This window comes from Condylostylus longicornis, unplaced genomic scaffold, assembly GCF_029603195.1.
Source record: "Condylostylus longicornis isolate FDR11 unplaced genomic scaffold, ASM2960319v2 ptg000614l, whole genome shotgun sequence".
Taxonomy (NCBI): domain Eukaryota; kingdom Metazoa; phylum Arthropoda; class Insecta; order Diptera; family Dolichopodidae; genus Condylostylus; species Condylostylus longicornis.
The window spans coordinates 13,258-34,435 of record NW_026578567.1 but is presented as its reverse complement, the minus strand read 5'-3'; the positions used below and the strand labels follow the sequence as shown (position 1 = coordinate 34,435).

Below are 21,178 nucleotides of genomic sequence, written 5' to 3'. Positions count from 1 at the left end.
GGAACAAGGCCCTGGCTGCTGTTGAGCTCCACAACAGTCAAGAACACGGATAACGTTGGGGTGATCGCTTTCAATTTTGCTTCTGCATCCTCAATCCACTCTTCTAAAGCAACTTCGCTGAGAGGAGCAAAGGTTGCTAATTGTAGGGTTTCCTTCCATTTGGCTAGCGACCAGTTCGCCGCCTGTATTGGAACATCTCCAACAAAATCCACTCGTCCCGTCAATGGGACAATCGCGCCGATGGCCTTCAGGGATTGTACATGGAAAGGCTCAAGAGGACTGCCCAGGAGGTCGTCCACCATGTTCTGGGACCTATGGGAGTCGTTTGAGCCTGTAGCGATGGAGGTGACCTGTAGACCGTCGCGCCCTTGCTGGTCCGCAGGGGGAGGAGGCACAGGAGACTGGTTCATGGTTCTTAAGTCAAAAGTTATTTCTGGAAAAATGTAAGACGGTTCCAAACGCAGGAAAAGAACGTTTTCCACGAGTCAAGAAAAAGACGAACTCAACTAACCGGGACCCTTGTCCGGCATGCACATAACATGACATAAGCGGCAACACGCCACGTGCACAGAAAAAACAAATGGGAGAGGGACTGTTCATACCATACATGTACGAAAGATTAAATGGCACATCACAAGTTGGTTCAAGGACCTCGACGTAGGAATTGGAGACAGTGTGTGTTTGAGTAAAAAGGTTTGCATCGATCAGTATCTCCACAAGAACATATTTCCTTGTGCTCTAATATTTCTGACTGACCCACTTCTCCCTTCCACATCTTGTTTAGTCTTCTGTCATTAAATCACATTTAGGTGCACTCAAATAATTCTTTATTGCACAAAGAATTAAACGATGCTGTCAGGCAAAACATCTGCCTCATCGATCATCTCGATCTTAGAATGGTTTGGATTTACGGAAGCAAGATTTGGTTTTCCGAAAGTCAGATTCATAATTTGCCGGATATTCGAAAGCTCCTCCAGCAATTGCTGACACGATCCCTCCATATGGATCCTTTTTGATTCTGTCACCATCCTTTTAGGAAGCGACGGAAATGGATGCGCTAGCCCCACGAGTCTCGTCTTTGGGGCATGATGCGTTGTCCCAATCCTTTTGTTCCGCCAAAGGGGAGACGGGAGAAGTGTTTTTTTCCGAGGGGCGCTGTATGTATCGAATGTCTCTAAATGAGGATATGATGTCTGAATGGCAACGCTACGCTGGGAACGCCGCCTGACATTTACAGTGTCACGATGTATCTCAACACTGGACGTACTGTCTCCCTTGCTCCTCTGCAAAGGCTTTCAATTTGATTGCATGAGCGCTTTTCTCCAATTCAACGCGTCGAAGATCCGCCTGAGTTTCTTTGACATTCAAATATTAAGCGATTAAATTACCTTCAATCTCGCCATATTAATTCGTTCGTCCATCAATTTTTGTTCAGCCTCAATCTTTTGGCCTTCTGTTCGATCCAATCGATGCTGATACTCCACACCAGCGACTTTTGCCTTTCAAATAAAACATGTCTTGAAGTCATTTCATTGACATACTTCAGATTCAAGACTTCCAATTCGCTGCTCCAATGAACGAATCTTCTCATGATGCTCTCGTTCTTTTTCTTTCACCTTCTCTTCGAATTTGGCTGCGACTATCTCGGTGTCTCTGAAATCAGGAAATGAGGAAAGTGATCGCGAAGACGACTGACTGTTGGTGCTTCTTCTCCTTCTTCGCAACGGCCTCTTCAATTGCTTGAAGGCTTTCATGTAGCTGCATGAGAACACTTCACATCATATCGAGTTTCAATGCCTCACCTTGAGTTGGTGTTGCTCTCTCAGATCTGAAATCTCCTTGAGATGTTTTTCTTCCAAGATCTCAATTTGATGTGATTTCAGATTTTCCCCTTCGCTCAATTTTCTTTTCATGCTTTCAGTTTCTTTCATCGCACGGCTGCGTGAATGGAGGATTTGATGGGGATCCTGCACTTCAACTTACGTCTTTCCTTCCTCGAGTGCTGAAACTTGGTCGCCATAAATTTTTTGCAGATTCTCTATTTCGCTAAAAGACACAACATCATTGCATTCTCTCATCACCATTGAACGTACCGACGGTAATTTGCTTCCATCTGTTCCATTTCAATCTTCACACGCTTTTCATTCTCGTTTGCTTGTTTCACTTTCTCTTCGAGTTCTCTTATCCTGCGATCAAACTCGCCCGTCGCAGTTGCACCATCCTCTCGAGCTCGCATCAATTCTGTCTCCAAGACGATCACTCTATCACTCGTCTGTCTCACAAGGTTCTCACTCTCCTTCAGCGAATTGTTCATTGTTTCTAAATTCTTTCGGAGATTCATGTCGTTTTCTGATTGTTTTGATTTTTCATCCTCGAGTGCTTTTTTCAACTTTTGAGCTTCCGATTTCGCTTGATCGCGTTGGTTCTCCAGATTTTGTTTTTCTTGTTCATGGCTTCTGCGAAGTGTCTCCAACTCATCTCTATGGGTTCTCTTCAACTCTTCCATTTGGAGCTCAAGGCCTTCCCCAGACGCAAGCAAGGGATGCCCTTTATCACTTTCACGAAGTTTGTCTATGTCAGCTTGGTGGATTTCCTTCAGCTCTCTGACTTTCCGTTCTACTTCTTCTTCAATGGCGGATTTCAATTCCCTCTCGTGGCTTTTGCGAAATTTCTCCAACTCATCTCTATGGGTTCTCTTCAATTCTCCCATTTGGAGCTCAAGGCCTTCCCCAGACGCAGGCAAGGGATGCCCTTTATCACTTTCACGAAGTTTGTCTATGTCAGCTTGGTGGATTTGCTTCAGCTCTCTGACTTTCCGTTCTACTTCTTCTTCAATGGCGGATTTCAATTCCCTCTCGTGGCTTTTGCGAAGTTTCTCCAACTCATCTCTATGGGTTCTCTTCAACTCTTCCATTTGAAGCTCAAGGCCTTCCCCAGACAAGGGATGCCCTTTATCACTTTCACGAAGTTTGTCTATCTCAGCTTGATGGATTTGCTTCAGCTCTCTGACTTTTCGTTCTACTTCTTCTTCAATGGCGGATTTCAATTCCCTCTCGTGGCTTTTGCGAAGTTTCTCCAACTCATCTCTATGGGTTCTCTTCAACTCTCCCATTTGGAGCTCAAGGCCTTCCCCAGACAAGGGATGCCCTTTATCACTTTCACGAAGTTTGTCTATGTCAGCTTGGTGGATTTGCTTCAGCTCTCTGACTTTCCGTTCTACTTCTTCTTCAATGGCGGATTTCAATTCCCTCTCGTGGCTTTTGCGAAGTTTCTCCAACTCATCTCTATGGGTTCTCTTCAACTCTTCCATTTGAAGCTCAAGGCCTTCCCCAGACAAGGGATGCCCTTTATCACTTTCACGAAGTTTGTCTATCTCAGCTTGATGGATTTGCTTCAGCTCTCTGACTTTTCGTTCTACTTCTTCTTCAATGGCGGATTTCAATTCCCTCTCGTGGCTTTTGCGAAGTTTCTCCAACTCATCTCTATGGGTTCTCTTCAACTCTCCCATTTGGAGCTCAAGGCCTTCCCCAGACGCAGGCAAGGGATGCCCTTTATCACTTTCACGAAGTTTGTCTATGTCAGCTTGGTGGATTTGCTTCAGCTCTCTGACTTTCCGTTCTACTTCTTCTTCAATGGCGGATTTCAGTTCCCTCTCATGGCTTTTGCGAAGTGTTTCCAACTCCTCTCTATGGGTTCTCTCGCCCTCTTCCATTTTCCGTTCAACATCACTGATGCCCGATTTTAGTCTCTCTTCGTACCGAAGCCTCTCCAACTCACGCAACTGCTGAGCTCGCATCCTCACCTCAGCGGGTTTCCTACCCTCTTCTGTCTCCAATGCAGACACAGTCATCGAGCCAAGGTCGCGCTGATCTGATATTTCAAATGGAATTCTTAGGGGTGAAACTCGCGATAAGGAAAGCTTTGAGACTCTTCTGGGATGGGGCGAAGGCTCCTGGGCAAATTCCAGCGGCTTCGTTACTACATCTTCTGGTGCTTGAACAAAAATAGGAAAGACGGAATCCTTTGGTTCGATCACAACCGGAGGGCAAGCCTCTCTTGTGAGCTGTTTGCTCAACGCACGGCTCTCTCCTCTGAGGTGGATTGGCGCGATGGGAGTCAATCCGAGAAACGACTTTGGACTGACGGGAGGACGGTTTTGTTGTTCAACGGGCGTCGTTATAGAAGGTATTGCGGGAGACACTTCATCACCAATTTGGTCTCTTGAAGGTTTGGGAGAAATTTTCACTGAAGAGATCAGACCACTCCGGCGCAATTGGACTCTGCGTCTAGAAGGCTCTCTTAACGTTGGCCACTGGGGGGCTGAGGGAACCTTCCTCAACGTTGAAGGATGAACAGCAATGTTTGCTACAACCGCTCGTTTCAAAGATCTCAAGTCATCCGTTTGCAAGCCCTTATTGCTGCGATGGATTGGAGAATGATTGATTCGGATGAGAAGTTTCCTCGCTAAAGTTTTACTTCGCTTCATTGAAATCATTGCCAACTCCCTCAATCTCGTTTTTGATAATCGCCGTGAAAACATGCTAATCGAAGTTGCAGCATGAAGTGCCATTCTTGGGACGTGACCCCCAATGTTACAAGGAGATAATCTCGTCGTCTTCAGTCTTGCTGCTGACTTCGATCTCTCAAATTCATGAATTCGGAGGTTCAAATCTTCTATAATTCTAAAAGATAAACGTGAGTCTATCATCAATCATTCTTATCCCACCGTTGATCTGAATTCTTGTCTTCTCTCAGTTCATTAATCTGCTTCTCTTGAGATGCGTTTATATTTTCGAGATCTAGGAGGCTCGACTGACTTGCTTTTCTACAGAACATTCAACCCTCAATCCCAACGTGATGATGAAAATTGCTCACATTAGCTCCTTCAATGCGTCTACTGCAGCGCCATACGCCCCGTTTTCTTCTTTCAGTTTTCTCTCACCGTCTTGTAATTGCTGTTCGCGTTCAACAGATTCTTTCAGTTCCAGTTCAAATCCATCAGCTCGACGTTTTTCATCTTCCAGACGTCTTCGAGCAACACGAAACTGATTTTCCGCAAAATCCCTCTTCCCGTCCACCTCACGAAGTTCTTCTGTTACTTTTTCAATCGCTTCTTTCTTCTCCTTCTCTTTCTCAACAATGAGAATTTGACTCTCTATCAAATTGTTATTCAATCTCGATAGCTGAGCTTCCTTCTCTTGGGCAGCTTCATGCATCTTCTCCAGTTGAGTACAAGCCTTCGAGAAAACGAAAGAATCGAGAAGACAACGATTGATTCCTTACTTCAGCGTGTTTTCCTGATAATTCCTCCCATGCTGTCTGCAACTCCAGCAATTGTTTGTCTTTTTGTTGAATAAGATTTGTGAGATCGCTGGTTTGTGTTTTATAAAATGTTATTTGAACTTGAGCTTCTTCGTATAATTTTGGCGCGGCCGTCTAAAGAGAACATGAAGTGTGGGGGATCAGCAGAAGAGATGCAACTTTCAAGTAGAATGAATCTCAACTGAAGATTTCAAAGTGATGATGGCGAGAAACGTACCATTTTCTTAATAATTCGTATTTGGTGGTACTGCAGTTCTTTCAGTGCTTCTGTTAACTTTTGTCGCTCGGCTATCAAGCGATTTCTGCATGAACAAAAATGAACAAAACGTCAAAGTATGAAAGCAAATGCACTTCTGATCGTTCTCGCGCCTACTTTGCAACTTGTACCAATTTTTGGGTTGGCTTGTCTGGAATACTCACGCCAACAAAAGCAACTCTTAAAAAATTCCAAATTTTGATCGTCGTTCGGTACCATTCACTGAAGAAGAAGAACATGATCTGATCCGCAGAATATCATGATGTTATATAAATATTTCCCCATAAGCGTCGTCACCATAGATTTACCTAACGGGTGTATGAAGTGGTTTGAATCCCTTTAACTCTTCTAATGCTTCCTTCAACTCTTCATCGACTGTTCCCTTCATTTGACACCGCCTCTCCTTCAACAGAGTACTTGGGTTGATTGATTTATCAAGATCTGGGTTTTGATTTTCCAGGATATGAATTAAAGCGCCGTGTCGGGCTTGATCCCCATCGTATAACAATTGGCGCAGAGATCGATTATGAGCTTTCACTTCTCGAATCTCACGATCCTTTTCCTCCAGCTTCTCTTTCATCTCCGCCTCTAATCGCGTCTAAACCACGTTTCACATTTCTCGACATTTCCTCATTCTCTTACCCTTCGTCCAATCTCCGCCTTTAAGCCAGACAGATCGATTTCATATCGAGTTTTCTCTTCCCAGCGTTTCTGCGTTATTCTATAATTCATCACATTTATAAGATTGAACAGCAGAGAGTCCCACCTGTCTAGCGCCGTGCGAATCTCCAGCGATTCCTCTTTATCTTCTTCTTCGACATGCGAAGACGGCAATGAAGGAGAAAACGTCGGTACCACTCCACTCCATGCAACACGATGATTCTCACTCGTAATCTGATAAATGGATGTCTAACACTCTGATGAGGTTTTAATACCTCTATTCTTGGAAGCGGTTCTGGATGATCCATTTCCATTTCACCAACTGTTCGTGGAGATTCAACATTTTCATGATCATGTTGTAAGTCCGGCGCAGATGTGAATCCTTCTGATGATGGAGAGGAATTCATGATAAAAATAGGAACAAGGACTAAATGAGGAAAAGTACTTTGTATAGTCTTCTCTGCTCGACATTGCCACAGATTCACGCCACATAGATGCTGCTCGAGAAGTCCGCCATCGTGTGTGCCTGTTAAGGGCAACAAAAAACTAAAAAAATATGGTTGGAGAGAAATCATCAACACTCATCGTGTTGGTAGCGACCTGTATCAGATTGATTTTCTTATCAACGACTGGATATCGTAGTACCGACTTTGAAGTTCATCGAAATTGGTTGGCTATTACGTCTTCGACACCGCTCTCCACATGGTATACAGAGAAAACTTCAATTTGGACGCTCGATTATCCTCCATTCTTTGCGTATTTCGAATATTGGATTTCTTTATTCGCAAAGCATCCAATCGGGACTTTCCTTTCTTTCAATGATCCGTTGATGCTTCGGGTGGATTCTCTTGATTACGCCCCGCAGCACGTCATTTTATTTCAAAGACTTTCCGTCGTCATCGTTGATCTCGCAGTTCTGATTCCCGGTTGTATTTCATTGACAAACTCAATAAAATGTCTCCTAGACACAAATGCCCTATCGTCCCTATCATCTTCCGTCGCCCCATCGTTGTTTACAATTTCAAATATTGGATTATTGATAGTCGATCATGTACATTTTCAGTATAATGGTTTTTTGATGGGAGTCCTTTTCTTTTCGGTATCTTCCGCCCTTCAAGGCAATTCATTACGTTCAGCTCTTTTTTTTTCTATTCTTATTTATCTCAAACATATATTTCTCTATGTAAGTCTTCCAATGGCCGTATTCCTTATTTTCGATTACTGCTCTCATCCCTATTTCAAGACAAATCGTTTCATCACCAGATTTTCAATTCTCGCGTCCATCTTTTCTGGAGTCTCATTAATCGCCCTTCTTCCGTTTCTCATGACTGGCCAGCTACGCCCTTTGCTTTCGCGTCTATTCCCTTTTGGTCGCGGTCTGGTTCATTCCTATTGGGCTCCAAATGTTTGGCCTCTCTATCTTACTTTGGATCTCTTCCTTGCAAAAATTCTCCCACGTTCCTTCAGACATTCATCGCCGATTGCAACCACTGGAGCCGGAAACAGGAACCCACTGATTCTTCCGAATGTAGTTCCACGAGTTTCTCTTCTTCTATTGGTTCTTTGTAGTGGATGGTTGGTATGGAAAATGATTCAACGGGAGATGAGGCGAACAACTGGAAAATGCAGATCAAGACGTCTGGAACTCCCATTCTTTCTTGCTTTGAGTAATTACTTATGTTTTCTTGTCGGATGGCATATTCATGAAAAGCAAATACTTTACTCGACACTCTTGTTGTCACTTCCCATTTATCTTGTCAACTCTCCCGAAATGCATTATTCGTTTTTCTTTCTCAATCTCTGGGCCAATTTTTCCCTACTCCCTCTTCTTCCGAACAGCGAGGATGGCGTTCTTAAGCTGGTGTCTTGGTTCACCTACTCTTGTTTAGAATATTCAACCTTTTGCAGAAAATCATCAAAGCCTGATCAATTCAGTAATTGGAGCAATCGAATTCTTCATTCAAAAAAAGTTCAATTATTTCAATTTGTTTGGATGATCTTTCTCATTGTTTATCAATCGATGTGGAAGCAATTCCATGCATTAATTTTCTCTATTTCTGCAAATTATGAATTCTTGCCCCTGCTTCTGACATCTCTGTCATCTTCGGTTGGTATTTTTATCCATTTTTTGACGCTTATCACGCAAGGCATGGCAGTTTTCAATCAGCAGGTTCGAACTGAATGACTATTTCTATTGGGTCACTTGGAATCCAAACAATAAATCTAATCAGGTTTTAAAATGTCGGGCAAGGCGGCAGCAAATCTCAAGAAATTTATGGAGAAGCGTTTGGACATTCGTCTCAATGGAAATCGTCATGTCGTCGGAGTCCTTCGTGGTTACGATAATTTCATGAACATCGTTTTAGACAATACTGTCGAAGTTGTCAGCCCGACCGAAAAAAATGAATTAGGGATGGTTGTTATTCGTGGAAATTCGATTCTTACCTGGGAATGCCTCGATCGCGTTAAAATGCAGGCGTAACTCTCTATTCCAAGGATGCATGTATCGCATCATCGTATTAGCCTTCTGATTATGTTTTCTTCGTTCGCTAGTTGAAACAGCTCACACCTTCAACCCCTTCTCCCCCCCGCACAAAAAGTGTTCCAATATCGTCTATTGTGTTTCGTACGACTCTCAGGTTTTTCGTAGATCTAAATCGAGTAAGTGGATCTTCAACAACAAAAGTTGTTTCGGTAACATTGCACACTTTTGACCTATTGTTAATGTTTCAACTTTTCGCGCACTACAAAGAGTTCAGGTCCCGTTCAATGGATGTCGGTGCTGCACGCGCATGTCACAAACAAAGACACACCAGTCCTCCAGTTTCGTCGCCCCGCAGAAACAAAAAGGTCGCTAAATTTTTTCTCTGGCTTCCGTATCAGTAAGATATTTTGTCCATCCTAACGTCTTATCCTCTTCTTATTTTTCAGATATCGTTTTGGCTTTAATTGTTTTAATTTCTTCAAACTTATTTCAGGTAGGCAATTGGCCTGTCGGTTACTCCAATAGATGTTTTTGAGTTTCGAAATAGATTCTAGATCACTTAATACTGTCCGTCGAATCTGGCGCCCTTGCATTCACGTTTTTTTATTTTCGATAGTTCGGATTAAATTTTTTCCAGCAAAATGGGAGAGGAGCTTACCTCACTTGTTGTGGATAATGGATCGGGAATGGTGAAGGCTGGTCTTGCAGGGAATGATGCCCCCAGCGCCGTGTTCCCTTCTATAGTCGGTCGTCCCAAACACCAGGGAATTATGGTTGGGATGCAAGACAAAGAGTGTTACGTCGGCGACGAGGCACAAAGCAAGAGAGGTACGCACTCAATCCATAGCTTTGTTGTGGGATCTTATTTGATATTTGTTCACCTCGTGAATGTCGTTTTAGGAATCCTTATCCTTAAGTATCCTATTGAACACGGAATCATCACCAATTGGGATGACATGGAGCGTGTATGGCACCACACATTCTACAACGAATTGCGTGTCGCGCCAGAAGAGCATCCCGTTTTGTTGACGGAAGCGCCGCTCAATCCGAAAGCGAATCGAGAAAAAATGACGCAAATGATGTTCGAAACATTTTCAGTTCCGGCGTCCTACATCGCAATCCAGGTAAGACCTTAAAATTTCCTAGTTTCTATTGGGGCATCAAGCCGGTAGACTGCTCTTTATCACACTTCGTTCGCTCAGGCCGTTCTGTCGTTGTACGCGTCTGGTCGTACGACTGGAATAGTTATGGATTCCGGCGATGGTGTATCGCACACTGTCCCAATCTACGAAGGATACGCTCTCCCTCATGCAATTCTTCGACTTGATCTCGCTGGCCGAGATTTGACGCACCACATGATGACAATCCTCACTCAGAGAGGATACGCGTTCACCACAACTGCAGAAAGAGAAATCGTCCGAGATATCAAAGAAAAACTCTGCTACGTTGCGCTTGACTTCGACGCCGAAATCAAAGCAGCGAACGATGGAAGCGCCGAGATTGAGAAGTTGTATGAGCTGCCAGACGGGCAAGTCATTACCGTTGGAACGGAACGCTTCCGCTGCCCTGAAGCGCTGTTCCAGCCAAGTCTTGTCGGAAAGGAAGCCCAAGGAATCCATCAGACAACATTCGAATCCATTCAGAAGTGCGATGTCGATATTCGACGCGATCTCTTCGGAAATATTGTGCTGTCTGGCGGAACGACGATGTACGAAGGAATTGCGGACAGAATGATCAAAGAAATCTCCGCGTTGACCGCATCGTCCATCAAAGTGAAGGTTATTGCTCCACCAGAGAGAAAATACTCCGTGTGGATTGGAGGGTCGATTCTTTCGTCACTCTCGACTTTCCAAAGCATGTGGATCACGAAGGAGGAATACGATGAATCGGGACCTTCTATTGTCCATCGTAAATGCTTCTAACGATTTTTGCCGCAATCAAGAAACTTTATTCGACTTTCGAACTTTTATCTGGTATTGACGCAAGAGAAAATCAAACACTTAAATCAGACACGGGAATTTTGTTGCCGGTGTGTGTTGCATAGCTCGACAGAATATGTTGAGCGATTTGATGAATTCCTCGTCTATTCTTGACTTCGGCGAATATTGTAGGTCCGCCTTGTCGCATCCGATGACTTTCAACTTTCATGCCTTCAAGTGACGCTCCAACAGCATCAGCCAAGTCGGTTTTATTAATGACAAACAAATCGCTTTGAGTGATTCCAGGTCCACCCTTACGAGGAATTTTGTCGCCACCTGGTAGATGATAGAAGAATGAACGCGGCGAACTCATAGAATTGATGCACCTGCAACGTCGATGATGTATATAATGAAATCAGCAAGTTCTCGGCTGAAATTCGCTGCGAGATTGTCACCCCCGGACTCCACGAACACAATTTCAGGATTATGAAGTTTTGTCAGTCTCGTGACAGCCTGAAGATTCGAGTAAGACTGAATTCAATCAGACTGACGGCTTACATCGAGATTCACGGAAATATCTTCTCGTATAGCGGCATGTGGACATCCACCCGTCTCGACCTACAGACGGATATGGACACTTCAATATTTGAATAAATCAAAACCGACAGCCTCCATTCGACTCTTCTCAATTGCTTTGTTCTTTACGAGAAACTCCCAATCTTCTCGAGTGAAAATATCATTCGTGACGACAGCCAAACTGATGTGATCCCTCAACAGTTCACACAGGGCAAGAACTAAAGCTGATGACACAAATGCCAAAAAACCGTTCAAGACGTCCTTACCAGTTTTGCCGGATCCAACTGGTCCTCCAATTCCAACCGTGAAGGCGCGTTTACGGAAATCTGCCCGTCGAATCGGGGGCTCGCGTGACGTGAAATCTCCTGCAGTTTCCATTCGCTCGTGCTGTTAGAGACACAGTGGGTGAGGGAACGCCTGCTAACATACTGTGTGTCCGTGGCCGTGATTACGGCTGTGGTCATGATCGTGGCCCTCATGAATTGTGCCCCCTTTTACAAAAGGAACCTGAATAGAAATGGCTGAGACGGCAACAGTACATCACGGGACTTACTGTCGATTTCATGATGATGCCTTGTGGAGAGACACGCGAACATGCATCTCCAAATCGACATGCATCACCTTTTTCCTTCTCTCCATCAGAAATGGTTGACGCTAAAAACTCTTCAGATGAAAAACCTAAAGCCTTCGTTGGATTCTGCCGTTTGGAAATTGTGGATGCCGATGGACTGAGAAAGAGAGTTAATGGCTGCTGCTATCAAACCCCTTTCCACAAGATCGATCATGATGACTCAGTTGAGCTTGTTGCTCTGTTTCCTCCGAAAGATCCTGTCAATTTCTTGCGAATGTCAACCGAGTCTTCTGAAATTCTGATGGTGTGTTTCAAAGTGAGAAGTTCTCGCATTTCCTTTTTTCTCAGGCGGTTTGGTGGCACGGACCTCCGGTCAAGCCTCATGAGCATGTTCCAGAAGGGAAAATACTTGCTGTACTAGAAAGCTGTCACTCTGGGAAGTACGTAGATCTTCTGTCGATTCTCATCATGGCGTGTTGTGGTTCAGAAAGTTGAAGGAGGCTGAGAACAGCAAAGATCGGTCCTTCCAAGCAATTGCTCACTCACCATTTCTGACACAATGTTACGAGAAAGAATTGAAAGTCACCTGCACTGTTGAGGAGATCAAACTTCAGACACGGGTGGGTGTTTGCGTCCATTTTTCCCCCTCATTCTGATTTCAGGTCACTCGCGTGTCTCTCAAAATGACGAAGGAGATCTTTGAGGAGTGGAACGAGTACTACACAGCATTAAAGGTGATTTTCTCAAATAGATCTTGGAAAGTATGTTTCTCATTTCAGGACTTTGAGAAAGATAAAAAGAGTAAGAATGGCGATAAGGAGAATGAGAGTGAGAATGATGACAAAGAATCCAAGGAATAAGGAGGAGTCATTGTTGTCATTTTTTCAACGTCTATTTTTTCAACATCGAGCTTTCCCAACATCTGGTTTTTTGGCACACCAAAGTTCCATAAAATCGAACAGTCGAATACAATGGCAGGTCGCTATGCTCGAGAGGGAAGATTTTTCTACGAACATAAAAAATCTAGAGTGTAAGCGGCGGCCTGCATCTCATGTGCTCATTCCTTGCTCTCTCATTATTCCTTGCTCTCTCATTATTCATTGCTCTCTCATTATTCATTGCTCTCTCATTATTCCTTGCTCTCTCGTTATTCATTGCTCTCTCATTATTCATTGCTCTCTCATTATTCATTGCTCTCTCATTATTCGTTGCTCTCTCATTATTCATTGCTCTCTCATTATTCATTGCTCTCTCATTATTCATTGTTCTCTCATTCTTTCCTATTCCTTACTTTCTTAGACGGCCAATCACGAAGGATCTCCTTTGGGATGCTTACGATTGGCAATACAAACGCACGATGAAGTCAGTGGCCGTTGCGGCACTTCGATCAAATCAAGAGCATCTTGTGCGCTTGCAGAAGATTTTTAGCAAAATCGCGGGGGGTGATTGTCAAACACTTCATGGCGGTGCCTCTGGTGAGAGATCAAAGTGAAGATGTTGACTGATGAGTGTTATGCAGACCCAACACGAAAATTCTATTTCGCTACTTTCGTTCCAAGTTCGATCCCAATCTTGGCATCTACAAACCCTTTCTGTCCATCTACACCCAACTCGACAGGTATTTCAATCTGCACTAGATGAAGAACAACCGATTTTCATCAGGGTGGGTGGAGCCTGTCAGTTCAGATCCGCGTCCTTATAGACAGCACAAAATTGCTGGAGCTGACCTCCGACCACCTTACGTCATCAACACAGAGAAAAGTCCATGAAAAAACACGACTGAAAAAATTGGTACATTCTACTGAGTCCACAAACAGAGGTGAACCATCTTCCGCCCCAGAAACAACCACAGAGCCAACAGCTGATGTTGCGATAACCTCTGAGCATCTACACAGATTGACGTTATTCCCTCTTAGGCAGCTAACTTACCGAACTATAGAGTTGTGCCCGGGAAAATCCGGTCGTGCTATGAAAGGACCGACAAGATCGAACTCCGTCGCATTGATGTGAAATAAACAAAGCCGCCCAGAAGAAGACCCTGAAATTCATGAGGGAGAGAGTGCAAAAGAACATTCAGTTACCTGCAAGTGCAAAAAGTCGTTCAGATGAATCGTCGTAAACCACATTCACGATATACCCTGATGAATCACCATCTCCAACTTCAGGAGCGCACCTAACAGCTGCAGTGGGGGCTATGAGGCGACAACAGGGAAACTCGTCATCTTGTTCCGACTGGAACGAACTAGAGGGGAAAGGGGAAGGTAGATGTCGCCGCTGAGGAATAAGATTCAACAGCTGCATTAAAAGATTGAACGTTTGCATTTGAGGAAAGCCGCCGACAATGCCAGGCTTGAAGAGTTTCTGTTGTTGAGATTGAACAAAGAACGTCTTGTTGCGGTCCTACAAAGCGAACGAGGCGTGGAGGGGATTCTGCATTCCAAGCACTGACGAAGGTGGGGTCATCGGGAACGTCGCTGTCACTACCATCATCAGGTGATTCAGGAGTCAACTCCTGTTCTCCTGTTTTGTTGAATAACCCTCTTGACAGCGATCCGTATCATGAATGCAAATCAAATCGTCGTCACCACCAGAAATCAAGAGAGACCTTCTTCTTGGATGGAAACGAAGACAGTTGATTAAATCTGTGTGAGCATCTCGGAAAGTCCAAACCAATCCGTCCGTGCGTTTTTTCCGTCTTTTTGGGTCGCGGAAGGAAACATCCGTCAGAACTCTCAAATCATACATCAGAATTTTTTCTGAATTGGAGCATGCAAGGAGACGCTCTGAAGTTCCGCCAGCGTCAAGGGACCAAACATCTGCCTCGTCTTGGTCGAGAGACAACCGAACTCGGGAAACGCGCGCCACATCAGCAGGCAAACGTGTATCAAAGACAGATGCGGTTCCATCGCGACTTGAAGAAATGACTAGTTGAGGGTCCGACGAAAGAAACGATATATCCGTAATTGCTTTGTCATGTCCACAACATCGTCGAATAACGAAAGACCGATTAATGTCCACTAGACACAAATCTCCCTCTGATGATCCACACACCGCAACTGAGGGCTCGATTGGATTAGATGCGAGTACTGACACCCCAGTGACCGAGTCACGTTGAGTATCAAGATCATCGAAAGGTTTGAATTGGGACGCGATTTTGAATGCAACTGATTGTCCATCGCGTGTCATTTCTGACTCAACTGTCAGGAACAGAAAAAAAAAACTGAGGTCCGGGCTAACAAAAAAAAACCTCATCGCCACGACCAGCCAATATGAGCGCTTTCGGTCACATCGTGGACATTTGGGCCTGGACTCAGAGTGAATCCAACCCCACGCAACAACGCCTCCAAACGAAAGTGGAGAATGAGACAAAACAGCCCCATGGCGACGACATACAATCCAACAACAAAATCTGCAAGGCTCACAGAATAAAGTGACATTCCTATAATTCCCCACCAAGAGGTAAAAAAGTCCCTAAGAAGATAAAGGAACATGGATAACGATTGTTGGGACAAATAGATGAGAAAGATATAATAGAGTGATGATACTCACTTTCCCATAGGGAACAGTTGAGAAATAGCACCATCGTGAGACGCAGTCTTTGAAGTATAGCAAGAAGAAGAAGTCATTTGCTTCGATGATGACAATTAGAATACCGAAGAGAAATTCGTATAACTCAAGAATGTAACTTGAAAAATTTGTCATTATAGAGAAAACGTCGAAGAAATTCAGAAGTCCCAAAATCACAAGAGCAACACCTGAGAAAGATAAATTGTGGTTGGCTGACTAGCGGAAGACGAACCTCCAAGAAGACAGAAGAGCCGAAGAGGTTTTTGTTCTGAAGTCCTTTGTATGCTGTTACAGTGAGGGCATGAACAATTTCGCATAGATTGCATAGCATATTGTGGGCGAAAAAATGTTGGGGGTGAGGGAGAAGCTGGTGGCTGAAAGAAGGTTGAGAACATTCCCAACCAACCAGGTCGTGATGGTGCCACTTCTTGAGGGCGGTGTCCATCGCACGGACACTGCGGTCGATAAGGCCGTGGGGAATGGATAGCACATGGATGTTGGCGCGCGACACGAAATTCCGAGAGCAGTTCTTCATGCTGATATTCCAGTGCTTGCATCCGTTCGGACATTTCCATCTCGCTTCTCTGGGTTCTGTCGTGATTAAAAAACAAAGAAGCAAGCGTTTCAGAAACAGCCGCTGTCCACCATGGTGTCGATGGAGGATTGGGAGGCACAACAGTTGAGGGATGCGGGATGCGTTCAATCGGAATAATGACTTCATTCGTGGCGCGCTGCGTGAGTTCATCCGGGATACGATGAACGATCTCAACCTCTTGGGGTTCAGTCCTGTTTTGATCCAAATTCTGTGTTTCTGTCTTTGAGGCTTCAACGACGTCTTCATAAGATGAAGCAGTTGTACTGTTGGTTCGGTATGATGATGGGTCACCCCGACGAGTTCTATTTCTCGGGGTTAATCCTTTCGAATACCTTTGACGGAATCGGAAACCTTTTACTTGACCTTTTCCAGAATCATGCCGTCTTGGTGAGCCACGCCTGGGTGAGTCATTCCTTGCTGAGTAATTTCTTGTTGAGTCACGCCTGGGTGAGTCATTTCTCGCTGAGTCATTCCTTGTTGAGCAATTCCTTGATGAGGGTGAATCATTTCTCGCTGAGTCATTCCTTGCCGAGCAATTCCTTTGTGAGCCACGCCTGGGTGAGTCATTTCTCGCTGAGTCATTCGGTTCTGCGAATGTTTGTTCTTTGAATTTCAAATCAAGGCGAGGCAGTTCCACTTTTGCACGACCGTTCCATTCTTGGCTCATCACGAACTGGTACGTTGACAGAAAAACTATTAGAAAACAATTTTAATTGTTGCAAATATTCAGGAAAGTTGACAGAAAAACTATTAGAAAACAATTTTTAATTGTTGCAAATATTCAGGAAAAATGAATCATTCAAGGCCTCTGTTGGCGGTTGGCGCGCTCATCAAATGGCTTCAGAAGACGGCGAATGAACGTCTGAAAACCATTCATGAAGGGAGTTTCCAATAACCCATACCTTGCACTGATCTGAAATGGATTGACGTCTGGTGGGAAAATATAAACGCCCTTGAACGAAATCTCGGAAAATAATTGCAGCAAGATGCTCAGGATTGACTGATTGATGAAAAACTCCAAATGGACGTCGCTGGAACAACATTTCGTACAGAACTATACCAGCTGACCAAACATCAAACTGCGAGACAAATCAAGAGACAAGTGAAGAGGTACACAACTCACTCTTCCGTCAAATTGACTCTTTTTGTGAAGAAGCGCTGCTTTTAAGTGTTCGGGTGGCATATACCACACTGTTCCAACCTGGTTTGCTGACTCATTCATGTCCAGCGTCGCTAACCCCTCGTGAGTTTATAGGCTGTATAAGAATCATCATAAGGGTTTAGAATGAACCGCTTACTTGATGTAATCCAAAGTCTGCAATTTTAACGGACGATTCATGCAACAAAATATTGAGAGGTTTCAAGTCAAAATGAACTGCATTCCCTTGGAGATGGATGTATTCGAGTGCTCTGTTTTTAATGGGGAAGGTCTTTGATTGAACAAACTCCTTACTTTAAAATTTGAAAAATCCAGACTTTTGCCAACTCCTCCGACAAAGGACCGTGACGTTGAATCACAGCATCTAGAGATCCTTGTTGGCATAAATCAAGCGATGCAACAAAAATGGAAGAAGAGGTGATTTCGAAACATTGTTGCATTTCAACGACCTGAAGTGAATGATTGATGGCAAAATGAAGTTGTGGGAGAGACGCTTACATTGGGATGTTTCAGTGTTCTTTGTAATGACACTTCGCGACATGTAGAGGCGTGAGAATTAACTCCCTTTCCTCATGACATTGCAGTGTTCTGGAGTTCTGTGATTTTAATTGCCTTGATTTCCCAAGTATCCTCATGCAAATCCCTGAAGTCATCTTACAACTCCGATCCAGAGAATGATCCCTACCTCCCAGACCTCCGCGAATCCTCCCTTCCCTAGAAGATTAAGAAGTCGAATCGGTTGATCACGGCGGGAGGGAATTGGAAAAAAAAACGATAGGGAGACGCTTGCTGCGGAATAAAAAACGTTTGGGGAGGCCTGCAAGGAATTCCCAAACCTCGTCAACAAATCTTCGAAGTTTTTTAAGGGATGAATGGTAACTGGACCAAGCTTGAAGAGAATGCCGCCCGCAATTCTGATTGAATCTGCGATAATAAACCATCGATCGAATGCAGAGATTGAATCCTACTTGTTGAACAGGGTAATCACGGTTCTTATGAGAAAGACTGTCTGTTAAAATATTGGCCTAGAGAAAGTAAAGCGATGGAAACGCATTAATGGAAGGACTGACCAATTGAAGAAACTGAGCCTCACTCAGTTTGCCATTGACAGATGGTGGCAATTTGAAGATTTGTTTTCCCAACCGATTGCGTTTGCCTTCTGGATCTTTCACTTCCGATAGAAGAGCTTGGATAGCAGGAGGGATCTCCACCTGTTGTGCATTCGTTTACAGTCGCACAACTGGAATCCTTACTGCATTCTCAATACTTTTGTTCGTGTGACGCTCCTTCGTCTTTCATGGAAGCTGCTTCGCGCGTCGGTTGTAATAACAATTGAAGTCCAAACTCTTTCGTCATTTTAATCAAATCAAAAAACGCTCAAGTTCCCGCGATGCTCGTTTGTGCTCTACGATACATTGAACACCCAAACGTCGTGCCTGTAAAATCATAGAGAAGGAATCATCGCGTATGGGGATAAGAGATGAAAGGTAGTTTTTTAGAATGTCCTTGTGCTTGATTACCCGTTTCCAAGATGCGATTTTTTCTAGTCTTTCGTGCTTCAATTTCTTTTTTTAAGGTCCCCATTCCGTCCACCAATTCTGCTAAAATCTCTCGTACTTCAGACAACCTACATCCCTTGGCAATCCGTTCACACTGCTCTAAAACAATTACCTTGACGACAATTGTCCAAGTCTTTCACAATCATCATCTTGTTGTTCATTTATATTTTCGATATAAATTCATTTTGATATTTTGCTATTTGTTTGATGCAGCGAATTATCTCCTCACGATACTGTTCCAATTCTACAGAGAACGACAACCTCCTCAAGTGTCGAACAATCATCCAGAAAGCATTCACAGCAGTGTGGAAGACGGCTTACTCCAATTTGGGGGAGGGGCCGAACAACAGATTGGCGTTCTAATCGTAAACGGAGGAAGAAGAAGAACGCAGATGGACCAGATATGAGTGAAGATGGAAATGTAGAATCAAGACGATCCGTAAACCTCGATGCAAGAGCCCTTAAACTTCTTTTGATTGTGCGGTTCCATTCAGGAACAACAATTGCCAGTCGGTCTGACAAGATCTGTGACTCCTGGTCTGAAAACATGGACGACTCATCGCAAGACTCTGGTAAGAAGGTTCCTCACGGAGGTGGACATCCTTTTTGTTGTAGATGTATATGGCTCTGAATTGGACATGGAGGACATGGAGGACATTCCCTTTCCAGTGGAGGGAATGGAATCGACCGCAAACGAATTGCCGTAAGAATTCCTTCTCTTATAGAAGAACTAACGCTCTTTGCAGATCCCCTCAACGTGGAGGAAAAGAGACTATACGACATCTTGACATTGGAACAAGTTGAGGGCCTCAGCAAAGAGTATCATTGCAGAGAGACTGCAGACCTGCTGGGTGTCGATCAGGATTTTCGCCTGAGTAAGATCTCTTTTGGTACTTATTTATTTTTGATTAAAATACAGATTTCTTCTTCGGTCTTATAAATGGCAATCGTCTAATTTGGCCCAAAGACTGGATGGATTCATCCGAAAGAGTCCTTGAAAAGGTATCTCTAGACAGTCATCGATATATATAAAGATATCTATAAAGATATCCCGGAAATCTATCCGCAGGTTGGACTTTCATCTGATCAATCGGCCCTTCCTGTTCCTAAGTGTCCCAAAAAAAGAGAAATTTTTCTGCCCAATTCTTGCAATACCAGTGCTCATGTCTGAAACTGATGCGTTGAAGTGTGGGCATCGCGTTTCAAAGGAATGTTGGAAACAATATTTATCGATTGCTGTATCCGATGAAGGAGCTGAGGCTTGTTTATCGAAGCGCTGTATAATGGTATGAATACCCTGTTTTTCTATTTCATCTTTTATTTCTGTGTAGTTTAGGTGTGGTTTGCCGATTCCACTGGAGTTCTGGAAGTTGTATTTGGCACCCGATCTTCTAGTTAAATACTTAGAGTTTCGAAGAAAGTGAGTGTCTTCATCTCAGTTCAGCCTTGAACTCTTGTTTGTGTAGAACGTTGGTCGACAGTGATCCTACTTTGAGATGGTGCCCAAATTTTAAGTGTCATTGTGTAATTCGTCATCATTGCTGTGAAGCGTGCGATTCCAGTGGAATGGCGAATGTCACTTGCGATTGCGGGGCAGAAATTTTGCTTCCTCTGTGGAGACTTGCCTCATTCCCCTGTGACGTGTGCAATGGCGTTAAAGTGGAACGAGAAGTAGGAAGCAACGATATGAAGCAACAATTCACATCCAGTGTGTTGCAGAAATAGATGCGAAGCTGATAACGTTACGTGGATTTTAGCGAACACAAAAAATTGTCCTAAATGCAAACATCCAATTGAGAAGAATCAAGGGTGTATGCACATGGTGAGCTCTTATTTGAAACGAGAAATTAATTGATGGTTTTGGTAGACATGTTTGTGTAGGCATGAATTTTGCTGGCTGTGTATGGGCGACTGGAAGAGTCACCACTCTAACTTCTATCGATGTAATATATATGAAGACAGAAAAAATGAGTTTCGCGAAGAAGAACAACAAAAGGAAAGAGCGAAAGTATGACTTTAATTTATGTTATTATCACTCTCTATACGTTACTGTCTCAAGCAGGAGGCTCTTGAAAGATACGCTCATTACTTCGAACGATATCGTGCTCATAGTCACGGAGAACGTGTTGCAAAAGAACGACAGGTACTTGAATTTTTATGCAAATCAATTGGTGATCTGACTGAGAGAACGTCATTAATATTGTCTGGTTGTGTTTTCAGCTGGTTGCCGTGGAAGATTTGGTTCTTGGGTTGCATAAACTGTTCCCTTTGCTGATGGACAACGAATTTCTCCAATCTGCTGTTCATCAAATTATTGAATGCAGAAGATTTCTGAAATGGACATACGCATTTGGATATTTTGCAACTTGGAAAAAGGGTTCAGCAAAAGTCTTGTTTGAAGACCACCAGGGTGAGTTGAATTCACAGTGGAATTCTGTTGGATTGGGAAGTTCAGGTGAATTGGAGAAAAATCTTGACCGTTTGCAAGAAATGACGGAACATTTCACTA

At 43.8% G+C, this 21,178-nt stretch overlaps 4 protein-coding genes across 4 annotated transcripts; 2 read left to right on the top strand and 2 right to left on the bottom strand.

Moving 5' to 3' along the window:
- Positions 1 to 2,077: 2,077 nt before the first annotated feature.
- Positions 2,078 to 4,570, bottom strand: LOC129617706 (golgin subfamily A member 6-like protein 24). Its single transcript, XM_055532818.1, has one exon. The coding sequence runs from the start codon at positions 4,568 to 4,570 to the stop codon at positions 2,078 to 2,080; it is 2,493 nt and encodes an 830-aa protein (XP_055388793.1).
- A 2,224-nt stretch (positions 4,571 to 6,794) lies between these two features.
- On the top strand, positions 6,795 to 7,909 carry LOC129617705 (probable dolichyl pyrophosphate Glc1Man9GlcNAc2 alpha-1,3-glucosyltransferase). Its single transcript, XM_055532817.1, has 2 exons — positions 6,795 to 7,289; positions 7,808 to 7,909. Exons 1-2 carry the CDS (start codon positions 6,795 to 6,797, stop codon positions 7,907 to 7,909), a joined length of 597 nt encoding a protein of 198 aa, XP_055388792.1.
- Positions 7,910 to 9,364: 1,455 nt separating this feature from the next.
- Positions 9,365 to 10,645, top strand: LOC129617702 (uncharacterized). The gene is made up of 3 exons (XM_055532815.1): positions 9,365 to 9,551; positions 9,624 to 9,847; positions 9,926 to 10,645. Exons 1-3 carry the CDS (start codon positions 9,365 to 9,367, stop codon positions 10,643 to 10,645), a joined length of 1,131 nt encoding a protein of 376 aa, XP_055388790.1.
- A 70-nt stretch (positions 10,646 to 10,715) lies between these two features.
- On the bottom strand, positions 10,716 to 11,682 carry LOC129617704 (uncharacterized). Its single transcript, XM_055532816.1, has 6 exons — positions 11,671 to 11,682; positions 11,485 to 11,605; positions 11,309 to 11,442; positions 11,201 to 11,260; positions 11,029 to 11,155; positions 10,716 to 10,978 (listed from the first exon to the last, which is right to left on the bottom strand). The coding sequence occupies exons 1-6, from the start codon at positions 11,680 to 11,682 to the stop codon at positions 10,716 to 10,718; spliced, it is 717 nt and encodes a 238-aa protein (XP_055388791.1).
- Between the last annotated feature and the right edge of the window lie 9,496 nt (positions 11,683 to 21,178).